A 14,801-nucleotide genomic window follows, 5' to 3' on the forward strand; every position below is an offset into this window, starting at 1 on the left:
TAGAAATTTAGGGGAATTCTAATTTTATTTCATTTAAAAATTTGTGAAATTTTAGTTTAATTTCATTTAAAAATTGGGTGAAATTCTAGTTTTATTTCATTTAAAAACTTTTGATGGAATTCTAGTTTAATTTAATTGATAAATTTGGTGGAATTAGAGTTTAATTTAATTTAAACAATTTGGTGGAATTCTAGTTTAATTTCATTTATAAATTTTGTAAAATTCTAGTTTAATTTCATTTATAGATTTGGAGAAATTCTAGTTTAATTTCATTTATAAATTTAGTGGAATTCTAGTTTCATTTCAATTACAAATTTCGTGAAAGTTCTACTCCAGTTAAACATTTTTTTGAATTTTAAATCAAATTCAATTAAAAAATCTTCAATAAACATTTAGTGATAACGAATAATTTTTGACCTTTCTGAAATTAGAGCTTGAATATATTTTGAGAAACGATTTGGGTGACGTAACGTGACGCATTATTGAAAAACACATTTGTAAATATTTCCCCATGAGAAAATTGTTCCCCGAATACCGAAACTAAATCAATAAGAACCTACTTTTAAAACCAATATCGTCCAGGCGTTTTTATGACGAATTTGGGTTTTCCTATATTCATTTTGGCACTTTCCAAGTCCCTACCTAATGAGCCGACTAAAGTGTTTGCAGCGGCTCATTCACACGAGACAACATGCTTGGACAACTTTGTTGGTGAGTACACATTTCGCGTCAGATTCGCGTTTTCATTCATACCAAGATTTTTCATATTAACCAACATTAATAAAGGTATTTAATATTAATATTATCATTTACTTTTGTTCAATAAAAAAAAATGCGTATCCTAGTTATTACATTTCATAATATTAAAGTTGAGCCTTGGTAATATTATTTAAATTTATTGAATAAATACGTTTGCGTTGCCAATGAATTCTGGAAATGTTGTTCACACGAACAGTGAGTGGAGAAAAAAAGTTCCACAACGCGTAAGTCAGTGCACAAACGCTTTCGTTGGCCATGTTTTGAAGAACGGTCTATTTTGGTGACCGAGGCCTAATGCCAATATTTATATCTAATATTATTGGAACACATAATTTTAATTATTCAAAACTAAATGCTAATATTAATTTCCTTTATTAATGCAAATCGACATATTTGGTAGTAGAAGATGTGTTTTTTGGAGAATTACCAGTAATTTACTTTGGCGGTTAACACGCGAAATCTCAACAACGAACTAGAAAAATATGTGAATAGGCCATCTACATTTGCATAATTGAACTATTCTTAAATTCGTCTGCTTGACTGCTAGATTAGCTCGGTTGTGAAGGTATTTAAAACGAACAGGGCAAGCAGACGAAAAAAGAGTCGCTTATTACGTTTCCCGCCGCAGTAGGTCACTAGTATTGGAAATTAATAAGTAACGGGGATTATATATTACCTATAATTTCTAAGCGCATTTCTTAACTTTCATAATACTTAATTATAATTAATTCCTTAATTAACTTTAATTAATACGGTTTTACAATAAAATAATTATCGTAAAACCGTTGACGACGTCTATAAGATATGAAAATTTATCCATGTATGGAGCAACTCGGTTGGCTAGCTTTTTCAGGCAACCAAGTTGTAGCAATAAGTCGGCTAATGTTGAAACGACGGAAATAGATAGCGTTTAGTCATTAGGCTAGATTATGGCGATAGTTTATTCTTTAAGTTACTAATAATTGGCAATACGAGTGCGTTCTGATTTACGTCTAGAGTCGTTCGTGGAGGGGGGAAAACCTTGGACCCCCCCACCGGTCTCCGTATGTAATTATTAAGCGTACAGATTTTCCTGTCAAAGGCTTGTGTTATCGGGTCATGATAAATTATCGCTTGGAACGGTACCGAAAGGAAATTGACGGGGAGCCCAAGCACCCCCCTAAATGAGCCCCTCTGTAGATGGATATATTTTCTGAACGACAAAGAGCTGTATTACCCCAGTATGTCTGTTACCATAAACCTGTTACGGGGAAGGCTTGGGGTATAAATTGTACAGCTCACGTGTTTCATACAAAATGGTCTGAAGAATGGTTAGTCACCACCACCCTCCTACGCATTGTAACCCGGCCACCTGAATTAAGGGCTTCAAAAGTCGCATGATGACTTAGGCCTAAGGTGGTGCCTTGGGTATTAGCCTAGCTGATTATTATTATTATTATTATTATTATTATTACCGAGACATATTGTGGCTATTTCGTATTTTATTATGTTTGTATTTTAAACATCTGTTATACCATAACCGAAAGTTACCAATATCATACCCCAAAACCGGATTTACCGCTTTGTTATCCCGTAATCGGATTTACTGACATGTTATTCTATAATCGTTTAAACGAACACGATTCTCTATAACCGGATTTACCTCTTTATTACCCCATAATCGGGTAGACCGTTTTGTTACCTCATAACGGTATTTATCGGACAGTTACCAAATAACTGGAGTCACCTGTCTGTTACCCCATAACCAGATTTACCTATTAATACCATATAACTGGATTTACCGGGTTTATTTTTTGTTTTATTTTATTTTTATTATTTTACCGCTTTGTTACCAAATAAACGGATTTATGGTTTAATTACCCCATAACCGAATTTAACGACATGTTCTTACATAACAAGACTTACAACTTTGTTACCCAATAACCGGATTTATGGTTTAATTACCCCATAACCGAATTTACCGACATGTTCATACATAACAAGACTTACAACTTTGTTACCCAATAACCGGATTTAAGGTTTAATTACCCAATAACCGAATTTACCGACATGTTCATACATAACAAGACTTACAACTTTGTTACCCAATAACCGGATTTATGGTTTAATTACCCCATAACCGAATTTATCGACATGTTCATACATAACAAGACTTATCACTTTGTTACCCAATAACCGGATTTACGGTTCAGTTACCTCATAATAGAATTTACCGTCATGTTAATAAATAACCGGATTTACCGCTTTGTTGCCCCATAAACGGATCTACCGACATCTCAAAACATAACCGGGGTTTTCGCTTTGTTACCCCCATAACCGGATTTACGGTTTAGTTACCCATAACCGGGTTTACCCACATTTTATCCATAACCGAATTTATCTCTTAGTTACCTCTTAATCGAATTTAACGATAAGCGACCAATGATAACCGTAACTCGGTTTTACCGAAAAGTGTCCAGTAAAAGGGTTTACTGATATTTCAACCACAACCTGGTTCAACCCATTATCCGTAAACTGATTTTACCGCTTTCTTACCCCACATCTGGGTTTTACCGATAACATTATCCATCTTTTATCGATACACTAGTTAATGATACTAAACTATAGTATCTTCTCTAATCTTTATCTAGTCAATAATCAAATATCTGCGTAACGTAACTAAATTTTCTGCAATATTTTAACCAGTATTTTAATCTAAACATTTATATTAAAGTTAATATGAAAATTAATAATGTATGCTGGTAGTTGGGGGGGAGTATCCGTTAAAGGGTTTAGGCCGAGGGGCAGATCACTTTGTTACAGGGTGTCCTAATAATCATAATTAAAAATTAAATTATGATTTAATCATTTTTAATCTTTGTACAGCCAAAGTTACAGATTTAATTTTAATCTAATCTAATCATGATTTAATCATACGAGAGTGTCCTAATAATCATTAAAGTGAGCTGACCCTCGGTTTAGGCTTAATAAAACCTCCTCGATTCACGCGTTTTTAAACCACCCCGAACGCCGCGTATCGTGAAAATTAGGTAACTTCTAGACGTTATCGCGTTAGGGTTTGAACAACGGGTTATAGGCGTAGAGTAAAATCTAGACGAACAATATTTTGGAAGGTTGAGAATCGGTGTTCGGGAAAACGACGGTGGTTGCAGCGAGCCTAGGCTAAAGACGAGGCAACGCAACGCTATGTGATAGCGCATCAATGGAGGCGATGGAGGGGTTCAGGGCGGCAGCGCATTCGCCAGGGAGGGGTGCTCACTTACCGCTTTTAAAGCCGCAAACCGATCCTTGGTCATTCTTTCTACGGTCCAGAATCACTCTGTAATCCAAGTTGTGGCTAATTCTGCCTGCGGAACCCGGACATATCGCTATATTCCAACAAACTCATTGCGAATCCGAAATAGGCTTTCACTCCATACTTAAATCTTCATTGATTTTGTCGCGAAGACGCGTTTTTCGCCACCCCGACGGCGACCGTGGTGACCTCTACCGTCCGGACTTACAAACAACGTAGATTTTACAATATAGGGAAGGGAGGAATTTAAGCCGATATTATCCCGAAATGTTCCGACACTTTGCAATTCCTCCCTTACCCGGAGTTAGTCCCGTTCGATTCGCGACGTCTCTTCTCTTTCTAGATGCCCGTTGACGCTCCGATTACGCGTCGAATTCCGCCCCGTTAGTCACGTTGAGTTCTAGCGTCGTTTCTTCTAGTTTAGCGCGTTGGAGACGTCTATTTTACAGTTTTTTTCGAACAACGCAGCAGCAGCGCGATGTAACGCGCAGCCTATCATTAATGACTCTCGTGGTTTGATTGTAGCGCATTGGAAAAGACCACTCCCACGCTTTTGCTTATCGATTGTAGACGCGTCATTGTTGGCCAGCACCGACGCTAGCGCCATCTAGGTTGCGCGGTGGTTGCCTTTTTTTATCTCCATCATATTTTACCTACTTTTTGGTTTCTCCCTTAATTTTAGACACGATAATTAGACTAAGACCATTAGATATTTTATTTTCAAATAATTTTTGGTCTCTTTGATGTTTTTGTTATGTTAATGATGAAATTATCGTTATCGCGTTTGTACTAATTATAATTTAATTATGTTAAGACTATTTTGGGGTGAAGAATGGAAAGTTAAAAAGTAGTTTTATAGTGGCCTTTGCTATTTTGCCCCTTGCTGTTCCGCAGTTGGGCCGATCCGTAAGACTTTAATGCGAGGCTGTTGGAACACTTCTACAGGCGTTAATAGGTCGGTTGACCTATTTTTACTTCTGTTGATTAGGATGTCGACTGAAGTAATTTGGCGGTTTTATTAAACTAAACATTTAAATCTCTTAAACTTAGTATTTATTAGAAAATAGTAAAATCCTATAGGAATAGAACCAATATTTATGAAAGCACTATAATTAGAACCTTCAAATTAAATTTTATCAAAACGGACATTGTTGAGTTGCCATATTTGGGCACCGAGATAACTAATTTTTTAATTTTTCTTCGGTAGATATGTTTTAAAATATTTAACGGAAAAATCGTAATTAAAGCTTCATTTTAGGGGTGTTTGAAAAGTCTACAGACACCAAATGTTCCACTAAACTTTGTTATTTGATTTTAGGAGATACGTTACTTTATCACTAAGGCCAAGCGCTGACTGCTCTTCGTAACGTCTACGTACTAGCTTCCACAAGCCTCTGCTTCGTAACGGAGATAATGCCTTGTGGAAGGCAGGACGGATACGAAACGGAGAGCCAGTGGGCGCCTAGCCTAAGGCGGCACGCATCGAAAGATGGAGCTAGTGTGTCTTGACGCAAAACTTAAAATCTGCGATTGCCTTTTCATATTGCTGTAAGCTTGTTACGGGCGAAATTGGATTGGGGGAGGACACTGTTCGTGTTGGAGACTAAATTTGACAGCAGCAGGTGACAAGAAGACCTCGTTGATAATCCCATTTTAAGCCAGTTTTCAATACGATTTTCATTTTAGGGCCTACGCTCTACAGTCCACGGAAGTGTCAGTTACAAGTAGGCTTGAACAACTGGACCCAAGGATGGCTTCTCTCAGTTCTCTTTGTGGTCAAGAAATGTTCATTCGCCCGATTTGAAACGTGTAACAGTGTTACGAGACTAGATGTTAAAATTAATACTATATTAAGTTGTTGCCGATTTGTAAAGAAATTTTAAATAATTATCTTAATTTTTAATATTTCAAATATTAAACGTCATTAAAGATCAATTTTTCTTAGTATTACCAGAAGTAACATAATAACCATAAGTATGACCAAGAATGTATTTATTTATATTTAGGAAGAATGATTATGTTGCGACAATCGCCGGGCACGTTGAACGCCTTTCCCCAGTCTCGCGCGGGGGGGGGGGGGGGGGAGACAAAACGTCACTGGCGTTTGATTACCCTCGCGTTAGGTGACGTAAATTTTAAGCAGCCAATGAAATACCGGGACTATTCGTTTTATTTGAAGCGGAGGAGCGTACTGGAGGAACCAACGGGTGGATTGAAAGAAAGGCATAGATATTCTCCCTAGGTATAAATAAATACATTCTTGGTATGAAACTTCCTATTTCTTTATTGCTCATTTTCTAACCGAACCTTTTTTCGGCACTGATACTCTATTCAAGCTGTGATTTTGACTCGCGACTTACCGTTTTGGATGACTACTTTTTGATAAAAATTTAAGCCTAATATCGGAGAGCAGGTTCTGGAGTCGCGAGGTGCGTTGTCTTTGTTTTGAAGCGCGCGTGCGAATCACGCGTGATAAAAAACCTTTTTAATTTTTATCATTTTAGCCTAATATTCCACCTATCTATCGGAAACCAGATATTTCGGCTTAGCGGAAGTCTTGCAAATTTTAGACACTAGAGGGCTCTGTGTTGAGAAAACATCTTGATTACGCAATAGGCCTAACTATGAAAATCAGTTTGGTTGTAAATCTCGTAAATTGTCATACTTATCGATATTATGTTACTTACCTAGGAAGATGAAAGTGGACTACTGGAGTGGAAATCAGGGTGCAGCATAAATGCTAACCTTTCACTCTTGGACAGTTAAAAACTGACATCTAGCGTAGACAATTTGCAAAACTTTAAAATTTTCTGCTTTGGTGCTTTTCATTGGGCTGGGAGTCTCGAACACGTGGGAATGTTTATTTGTTTTTAACGGTTTATTAATTTAAACGTGGTGCTCGGTTTTATTTATAAAATATTATTGGAACAGTTACTTAAAGAACACAACTATAGTTGCTGCTTTGAATAGATTTTACTACCGATCTTATTAACGTTTAATGGATTAAACTATTTAAACACTCATATTGAATTTGTTTCCACTATTAAAATCCGTTCGGATTTTGTTCGCGACTAAAAAAATCCGTTACTCCCTGAGAAATTCAAATTTCCAAAGCTTAGAACAACAAGCAGACGAAATTCCAAAAAAAAAGTAGTTGCTCTTGCTGTCACGGGGTGGCGCTAAAAATCGTGTGTCCAAACGCTTGAGTTGACTTACTTGTTAGAGAGATCGGGGAGCAAGCAATTCGGGCAATACAATTTTCTATTCCAGGATGCGTAATCTCCATCTTCCTAGGTATCTATGTAACTATAAGTCTTAAAGTTTGTCCTATCTATTTTTTGGGCTGGTCTCGGCTTTCAATTTTTTTCCTCGAATTCCACCCCTTTGCTTCCCTTATCCATTCTTCCGGACGGTTCCGACTTGCACCTCTTTACTTCAATTATCTAATTTCGGATTTTTTTACAGATACTTATTTATTTTTTTACAGATACTTATTTAATTTTTTACAGCTACTTATTTAATTTTTTACAGATACTTATTTAATTTTTACAGCTACTTATTTAATTTTTTACAGATACTTATTCAATTTTTAACAGATACGTATTTAATTTTAACAGATACTTATTTAATTTTTAACAGATACTTATTTATTTTTTTACAACTATTTATTTAATTTTTTTACAGATACTTATTTAATTTTTTACAGATACTTATTTAATTTTTTACGGATACTAATTTAATTTTTTTTTACCGATTAAATATTTATATCTTAAATCTTCACATCAAAAATCAGACCTATGTCAAGGTTAAATGGGTGCTTCTCCCAGAAACAGAACTTTAATTATTGGTACAACCATTAATAATTTTTAAATAAAATGTATTAAAATTTTCACATCAAAAATCAGACCTATGTCAAGGTTAAATGGGTGCTTCTCCCAGAACCAGAACTTTAATTATTGGTACAACCATTAATAATTTTTAAATAAAATGTATTAAAATTTTTAATTTTAAGTCAAAAACGTCGCTAGACTTTTAGGCGTCCCCATTTGGCTAAAACTGGGGGAGGGATAAAGATACCCCTCTACCCCCTCTTAATACGACCATGTCCTCAGTATATGTAAAATTAATCCTATAGCGGGTGACTTGTGGTATGACCAACACTTAATAAGGTCCCAAATTGCCAATTAATTCCAATTACCACGTCATTTAATTAATTTTTAAATATTTTGTGCCTCTTAGGAATCGATAAATAATTCGCGTAAAGTATAATTTAAATTTTCCATAATGAAATTTTATTAATTATAGTAATAAAGTTTGTTTGGAATTGGCATTACTAAACACGCCATTTTTTTATAAATTTTCGAAAAATTTATTCAATTATTATTATTATTATTGACATCAAGGAATTTTATAACTAAAATTGTTTTTATTTAAAATATTGATTTAAATCTAAACGATTTAAATCAGACACCCCTGATGGCAACCATGCACGGTCGCGGGGATACAATCGATGACGTCACGGGTCTTCTGGCGCCAACTTTCTATTTACCCCATTTAGGCGCCCTCGCAGAGAATGGCTTGACAGGATAATGGGACCATCGATTACTTAACACTACAGCCATAGGCTGCGCGTAGGTAAAGTGGGCGCTCGCTTCGTATCTGCGGCCATGTCTGGTTAGTGAGGAATTTAGTGTAATGAAAAAGCTCTCATCACAGTATGCTTGACACAAAAAGTAGGACCTGTAATAGAATTTTGTTTGTATCTGGGTTTTCATTCAAAATACGTTCTCCTTTGTACGAGCGGCAGTTAAACACTTTGCGCAAACACAAATAAAACGCCTTTTTGAAGATTTCGAAGTTTCTAACGAGCCTTGAGACATTTTATTAACTATTTTGAAAAGAGATTCTAATAAAGAATGAAGTTTAGCATTCGTCTACTTTATTTTGATATTCATCCAACCAACTATCTAAAGCCACGGTCAGTGAGATTAAATTTTAACGAAACACATAATTCTCTGAAAAATTCGGGTTGAATTTCAGATGGCTCAGTCATATCTTCACGCTTTTTAAAAACACTTGTTCCGTAGGCCGTAGCTCCTCCCTCAAAATTCAAAGGATTCAGAATCTGACCGATTTTTGAAAAACGTTTTGTAGCCTCACCCTCAACATTCAAATGATTATAAATCTCGCCGATTTTGGAAAACACTTTATTTTGTAGCCCCACCCCCAAAATTCAGAATCTCCTCAATTTTTAAAATAACTTGTTTCTGTAGCCCCACCCTCAAATTTCAAACAATTAAAAATCTGCCCGATTTTTAAAACACTTTGTTCTGTAACCTCACCCTCAAAATTCAAACGATTCAGAATGTCCCCAATTTTTAAAACACTTTGTTCTGGAGCCCCTGCCTCCAAATTTAAACGATTCAGAATCTTACCTACTTTTAAAATACTTTGTTATGTAGCCCCATCCTCCAAATTTAAGTGGTTCAGAATCTCATCGATTATTAAAACGCTTTGTTCTGTAGCCTCACCCCCAAAATTCTAATGATTCAGTATATTCCCGCTTTTTAAAACACTTCTGTAGCCCCACTCTCAAAATTCCAACGATTCAGAATCTCCCCGATACTTAAAACCCTTTGTTCTGGAGCCCCACCCTCACAATTCAAATGATTCAGAATCCCCCGATTTTTACAAAACGTTGTTCTGTAGCCCCACCCCTGAAATTCGATTCAGAATCTTACCTACTTTTAAAACACTTTGTTCTGTAACCCCACCCTCAAAATTAAAAAGATTCAGTATCTTCCCGCTTTTTAAAACACTTTGTTCTGTAGCCCCACCCTCCAAATTCAAACGAACTCGATTTTTAAAACATGTTGTTCTGGAACCCCACCCTCACAATTCAAACGATTCAGAATCCCCCCGAATTTTACAAAACGTTGTTCTGTAGCCTCACCCCCGAAATTTGAACGATTCTGAATCTCACCTACTTTTAAAATACTTTGCTCTGTAGCCCCATCCTCCAAATTCAAGTGGTTCAGAATCTCATCGACTATTAAACAGTTTGTTCTGTAACCCCAACCCCAAAATTAATAAGATTCAGTATCTTCCCGCTTTTTAAAACCCTTTGTTTTGTAGCCCCACTCTCAAAATTCAAACGATTCAAAATCTCCTCGATTTTTAAAACATGTTGTTTAGGAGCCCCACCCTCACAATTCACACGATTCAGAATCTCCCCGATACTTAAAACACTTTGTTCTGGAACCCCACCCTCACAATTCAAACGATTCAGAATCCCCCCGATTTTTACAAAACGTTGTTCTGTAGCCTCACCCCCGAAATTCGAACGATTCAGAATATCACCTACTTTTAAAATACTTTGCTCTGTAGCCACATCCTCCAAATTCAAGTGGTTCAGAATCTCATCGATTATTAAAACACTTTGTTTTGTAGCCCCACTCTCAAAATTCAAACAATTCAGAATCTCCCCGATTTTTAAAACACGTGTATATGTGGAAGCGGGAAGGTCAACCATTAATTTTATTGGAATTAATTCAGGTAGCCGGGCTACAATTCGTGGGAGGGTGGTGGAAAGTCATTCACGTAACGCGAGCCATCAGCTCCCTAAACTTACAATTACCGTTATAATCTCTCCACGTTTTAATGGACAGGCGAAATCGAATTAACCAATGGGGAGAGACTTTACAATCTCAAAACAGACGGAGTGGTTCTGATATTCACCCAGTGTAAACAAGATGGAATTTCACCCGGCTAACCACTGCCCACCCCACTTCAAGATATGCTTGAGTAACTGACGGTAGAGGAAGAGCTCCCTTGAAATTCGGCCAGAATTTTTCAAACCATTCTGTGAACCTTTAATAAAGCAATTAATGACAAATTGAGCTTTGAAAAACAATTTATTTAGCTTTTTATATGAAACTTTGGTACGATTGAAATCTATTACACTAAAACCTAATAGTAATATTATAATTAAGAGGACAAAAGAACGTGAAAAATGTGATGTAGATAATATGTTTGAAAATCTAACGTTGACTAAAATAATGATGATACTGTGGCGGCAGGAAAATATTATATCACCAGAAACTAATTTCCCGCCAAACCGCGGCTTAAAATGTATCGCCTGTATTTCTTAATACTTAGGTGGAACGGCGGGGTACAAAATCATAGTTCATGTATTACTTAATCTAGGAATGAAAAATGTAAAAGTTACAATCCGCTATACTATATAACAGTTTTAGAAAGCTAGTATATAATGAATAAAGCCCCGCACTATTTTTCTTCCGAGAGCACATACATGTCAATGATGTCATGTTATCCATCAACACTTTCGATTTCCCTCATAGTACAGCTAACTACTACATATATCATGGCGTAAAGGTCGTGCTGTAAAACAATTTTAAAGGCGCCACCGCGATTCTAGTCAAAGAGTGAAACTAACAAAAAGTCTAAACAAGGGGCTAAATAGGCCCTTCAATAAAACAACTTCAAGGGAATTACCAAGAAGTATTTTTTCCGATAAAAAGGACCTGCAAACGACCGTTTATATAGGGCTTGTTGAAATAATGGATACTTTTCACCTGTAAGGTATGCAACAAGTGCTTCCTTTCAACCAGTAAAGCTTTTTTTGACATATTAAAGCTTAGCAAAAACACGACGTTCTGCTTACAGGTGAAATGAAGTTTCCATTATTTCAACAAGCACCAAATAAAAAGTAGCTTACAGGTCCTGGATCTCGGATATATGACTTCTTTGCCATTTCCTTGTAGATGTTTTATTGAAGCGTCTACACCGGTGTTCGGGTCTTTTTCGAGCGTGAAGACGCTAGCTAGCTGCGGAATTAGTAGCTTTGACGCTCGCCTTGACGTCATCACGCGCGAATAAATGCCACGTGTCAACCCCTTTTTATGTCATCGCTATGACATCATTGTGAAGTGTTAAATTGTTTTATAAAACCACTCTGTACCTTCTCTCCATGGGTATATTAACGCTTGTGGAGTAAGTCTAATAATGTACGTGACTTTTGGTTAAATTACAAAAGGAAGTGCATATAAGCCATTACTTTCGTTAATTATTCGAGTGTTTACTCTTAGTAAGTAGAAGCACTATTCATTAGTAATTTCTCCATAAGCTTAAAATTCTTTATGTCAACGTTTTCGTTTACATGGTTCATACAAACCTGGAAATTCTTGTAAACCTGGAAAAATCGAGGAATTAGTTTTGTTCGCAACGTCAGGGAAATATAAGGGAATTTCAAAAGAATTATTGTTAGTCAGGAAAATTTGTGAAGGTTTAGAAAATTGTGAATTTTTCACTTAAAAAGATTAAGGAAAGTCAGGGAATAAAACCTAGAAATGTTAGGTAATTGGTTTACCATATTTTGTACGAACCATGTCAGCCTTTCTTGACTAGCTCTATAGGCTTCGTGCGTAGTTTAAATTTTGGTCACAATTATCGCCGCCTACCGACCGAGTGTTAAATTGAATAGAGTGTTGTCGTCTGATACGATTTTGAAAACTTGTAACGTCACAGCTGTAGTGTTAATAGCGGCCGCCATGACAGTTACCATTTTTTAATCAATAGGCAAATTACAATGGTGACGTCGCAGGGTTTCAGACGACAACACTCTATATGTGAAAGCTGTCTGCTCGTTCAAAATTATCTACACAACAGCAGCGTTGAAAGTTGCAACTGAAAAACATTGAAATTAAAAAGTCGTCTGCTATTTCTTCACATATTTAGTTGAAGCATGGACTCATAGAGATAGAAAAGAAATAGAGGGAAGATTACCGCGTTAAGGCACCCCTGTTTTTGACCGGCAAAATTCATCCCCCCCCCCACGCATGTATGAAAGTGGAGGTGGGCAGAATTTGCAACGCCATCTATCCTTCTTTTGTTTACATCAAATGACAGCTGATTTTCCAAAAGGAATAATGTATTTCATTTCACCGCGCGTCGATGGCGCCACGTAATCTGCCCATCTCATGGCTTCCTACATGGGCGAAAAGGGGGTCGGCACTCGCGGTTCACTTCGCCAGATACAATAGTGCCTCTATTTCTTTTCTATCTCTATGCATGGACTAATTAATTTGTTAATTAGTCCATGGTTGAAGGCAGGTGACGCTATATTTCCTAAGCTCGAAGCCTTTCGGAAGTCATGGCTGTCAAGTATATTCGAAAAAGTTAAACTTTAGGTAAAGTTGCTATCTATTCTTTCTAGGCCCTCCCAAATTACTAGCATTGCCAACTGGTACGTTAATTTGAATTTCTGTTCAATGTACGATATCCCAAATTGTATAAACGTACAGTGGCATACTTATGAGTATGTTATGTTACATATGATACGACAAAATCTGATAAAATACTATAATTTTGTTTTTTTGATGTTATAAAGTTATCTTCTCGGTCTGGCACCCAGAGATAGTATATAGCTGCAGCTATATACTATCTCTGCTGGCAACCCTGCCAATTTCATAGGACAGCACATAGAAATCTCATAGGTAACTAGGATTATTATCCTCCTTGGCGGAATCACTCTACAGCCTCTCATTGGCTGAAGGTTCAAAACGAACTGGCGAGAAGCTCGGCCGTAGGCGGCAGCATTCTAGTTACCTATGAGATTTCTATGGGACAGCATCGCGCAATATTAGTTCCAAAACCAGGTACCTCCACTTACGCGAATTTGCTTTTTAGTGTTTTACGAAAGAGTGTACCCATTGGAGTACCGACAGTATGTAGCGCCCAGTAGCGGCTTGGACAAAAGTTTATTTGTGGGTAACACCGCGCACAAACTAGATATTTACAAAATTTTGTTCGTTGACAAAAAAAATTTTGGCACCCGGTTCAAATTGACCTCTCTACCATAGCCGGCTGTATTAGAGAAGGCCAGGAAATCGTTTTTTCGGAGGGGGTGGCCTAAAGAATTTTTTATGCAGCTCCTTCTGCTAGATGGCGCTTGTATGCCTAGTTTTCACAGGCGCGAAATTCAAATGGTATGGAAATACATTAACGGTAGCAGACGGCTAGCCTCTGACCTCACAATATTACTGGGCCAAAAGATGCCATCTAGTGGATAAAGCCGCCAGGAGCGCGGGAAGTTTTGTTAAGAAAAATCGCCTGGATTTCCTGGCCTTCTCTAATACAGCCGGCTATGTCTCTACCTTCCTCCAACATAGGTACCCTTCTTTTTCAACTTTCGTTTAATATGAAAGTATGAAAAATAGCGTCCATATAATATTTCCAAAGTTATCAATTTTCCAAAATTAGTAAATTTTACTTATATTTAATTTTGAGGTACATTATTTTGGAACTAAGGCAGTGCGCAATCAGAGTTCGACGTGCACCGAGATATTTTGTTTCCCTCCCCTTTAAAAAAAATACTCCCGCCGCCACTGATTTAATCCTTTGTTAATTTTATTTACATCAAAACGCCCCGGAACGCTCACAGAATGACAAACATGGCTTATTACTAGATTTGTTTTAGTAAAGCTGAGGCGTCATGCTTGTTTTATTTTGAAGCCAAAGATTGAAAATCAGCGATAGACATTTTTACTATTTCATAATTTAGTTGCTAAGATTTAAGCCACATGTACCCATAATTTGAAACTTCACTTAATGTGCGTATCAATTTCAACAAGCCAACGCAATTTCATTTAAAACACCGGAATTTTAAATATATTTAGATGAATTTATTGAGCATGGTGATGGCACGGATAGAAATGTTAAAGCAAAA

General features: G+C 36.6%; 1 protein-coding gene across 1 annotated transcript in view; it reads right to left on the reverse strand.

Moving 5' to 3' along the window:
- The window catches only part of Syx1A (Syntaxin 1A), an 84,939-nt gene extending 80,385 nt beyond the window's left edge, over positions 1-4,554 (reverse strand). Inside the window, exon 1 of the mRNA XM_090162882.1 lies at positions 4,023-4,554. Within this exon, the coding sequence (XP_090019008.1) occupies positions 4,023-4,055 (33 nt within the window). The 5' untranslated portion in view covers positions 4,056-4,554. The remainder of the gene's footprint in view (positions 1-4,022) is intronic.
- Positions 4,555-14,801: the final 10,247 nt, after the last annotated feature.

The sequence above is a fragment of the Leiobunum rupestre genome, chromosome 11 (genome assembly GCF_980474605.1).
Source record: "Leiobunum rupestre chromosome 11, qqLeiRupe1.1.hap1, whole genome shotgun sequence".
Classification (NCBI taxonomy): domain Eukaryota; kingdom Metazoa; phylum Arthropoda; class Arachnida; order Opiliones; family Sclerosomatidae; genus Leiobunum; species Leiobunum rupestre.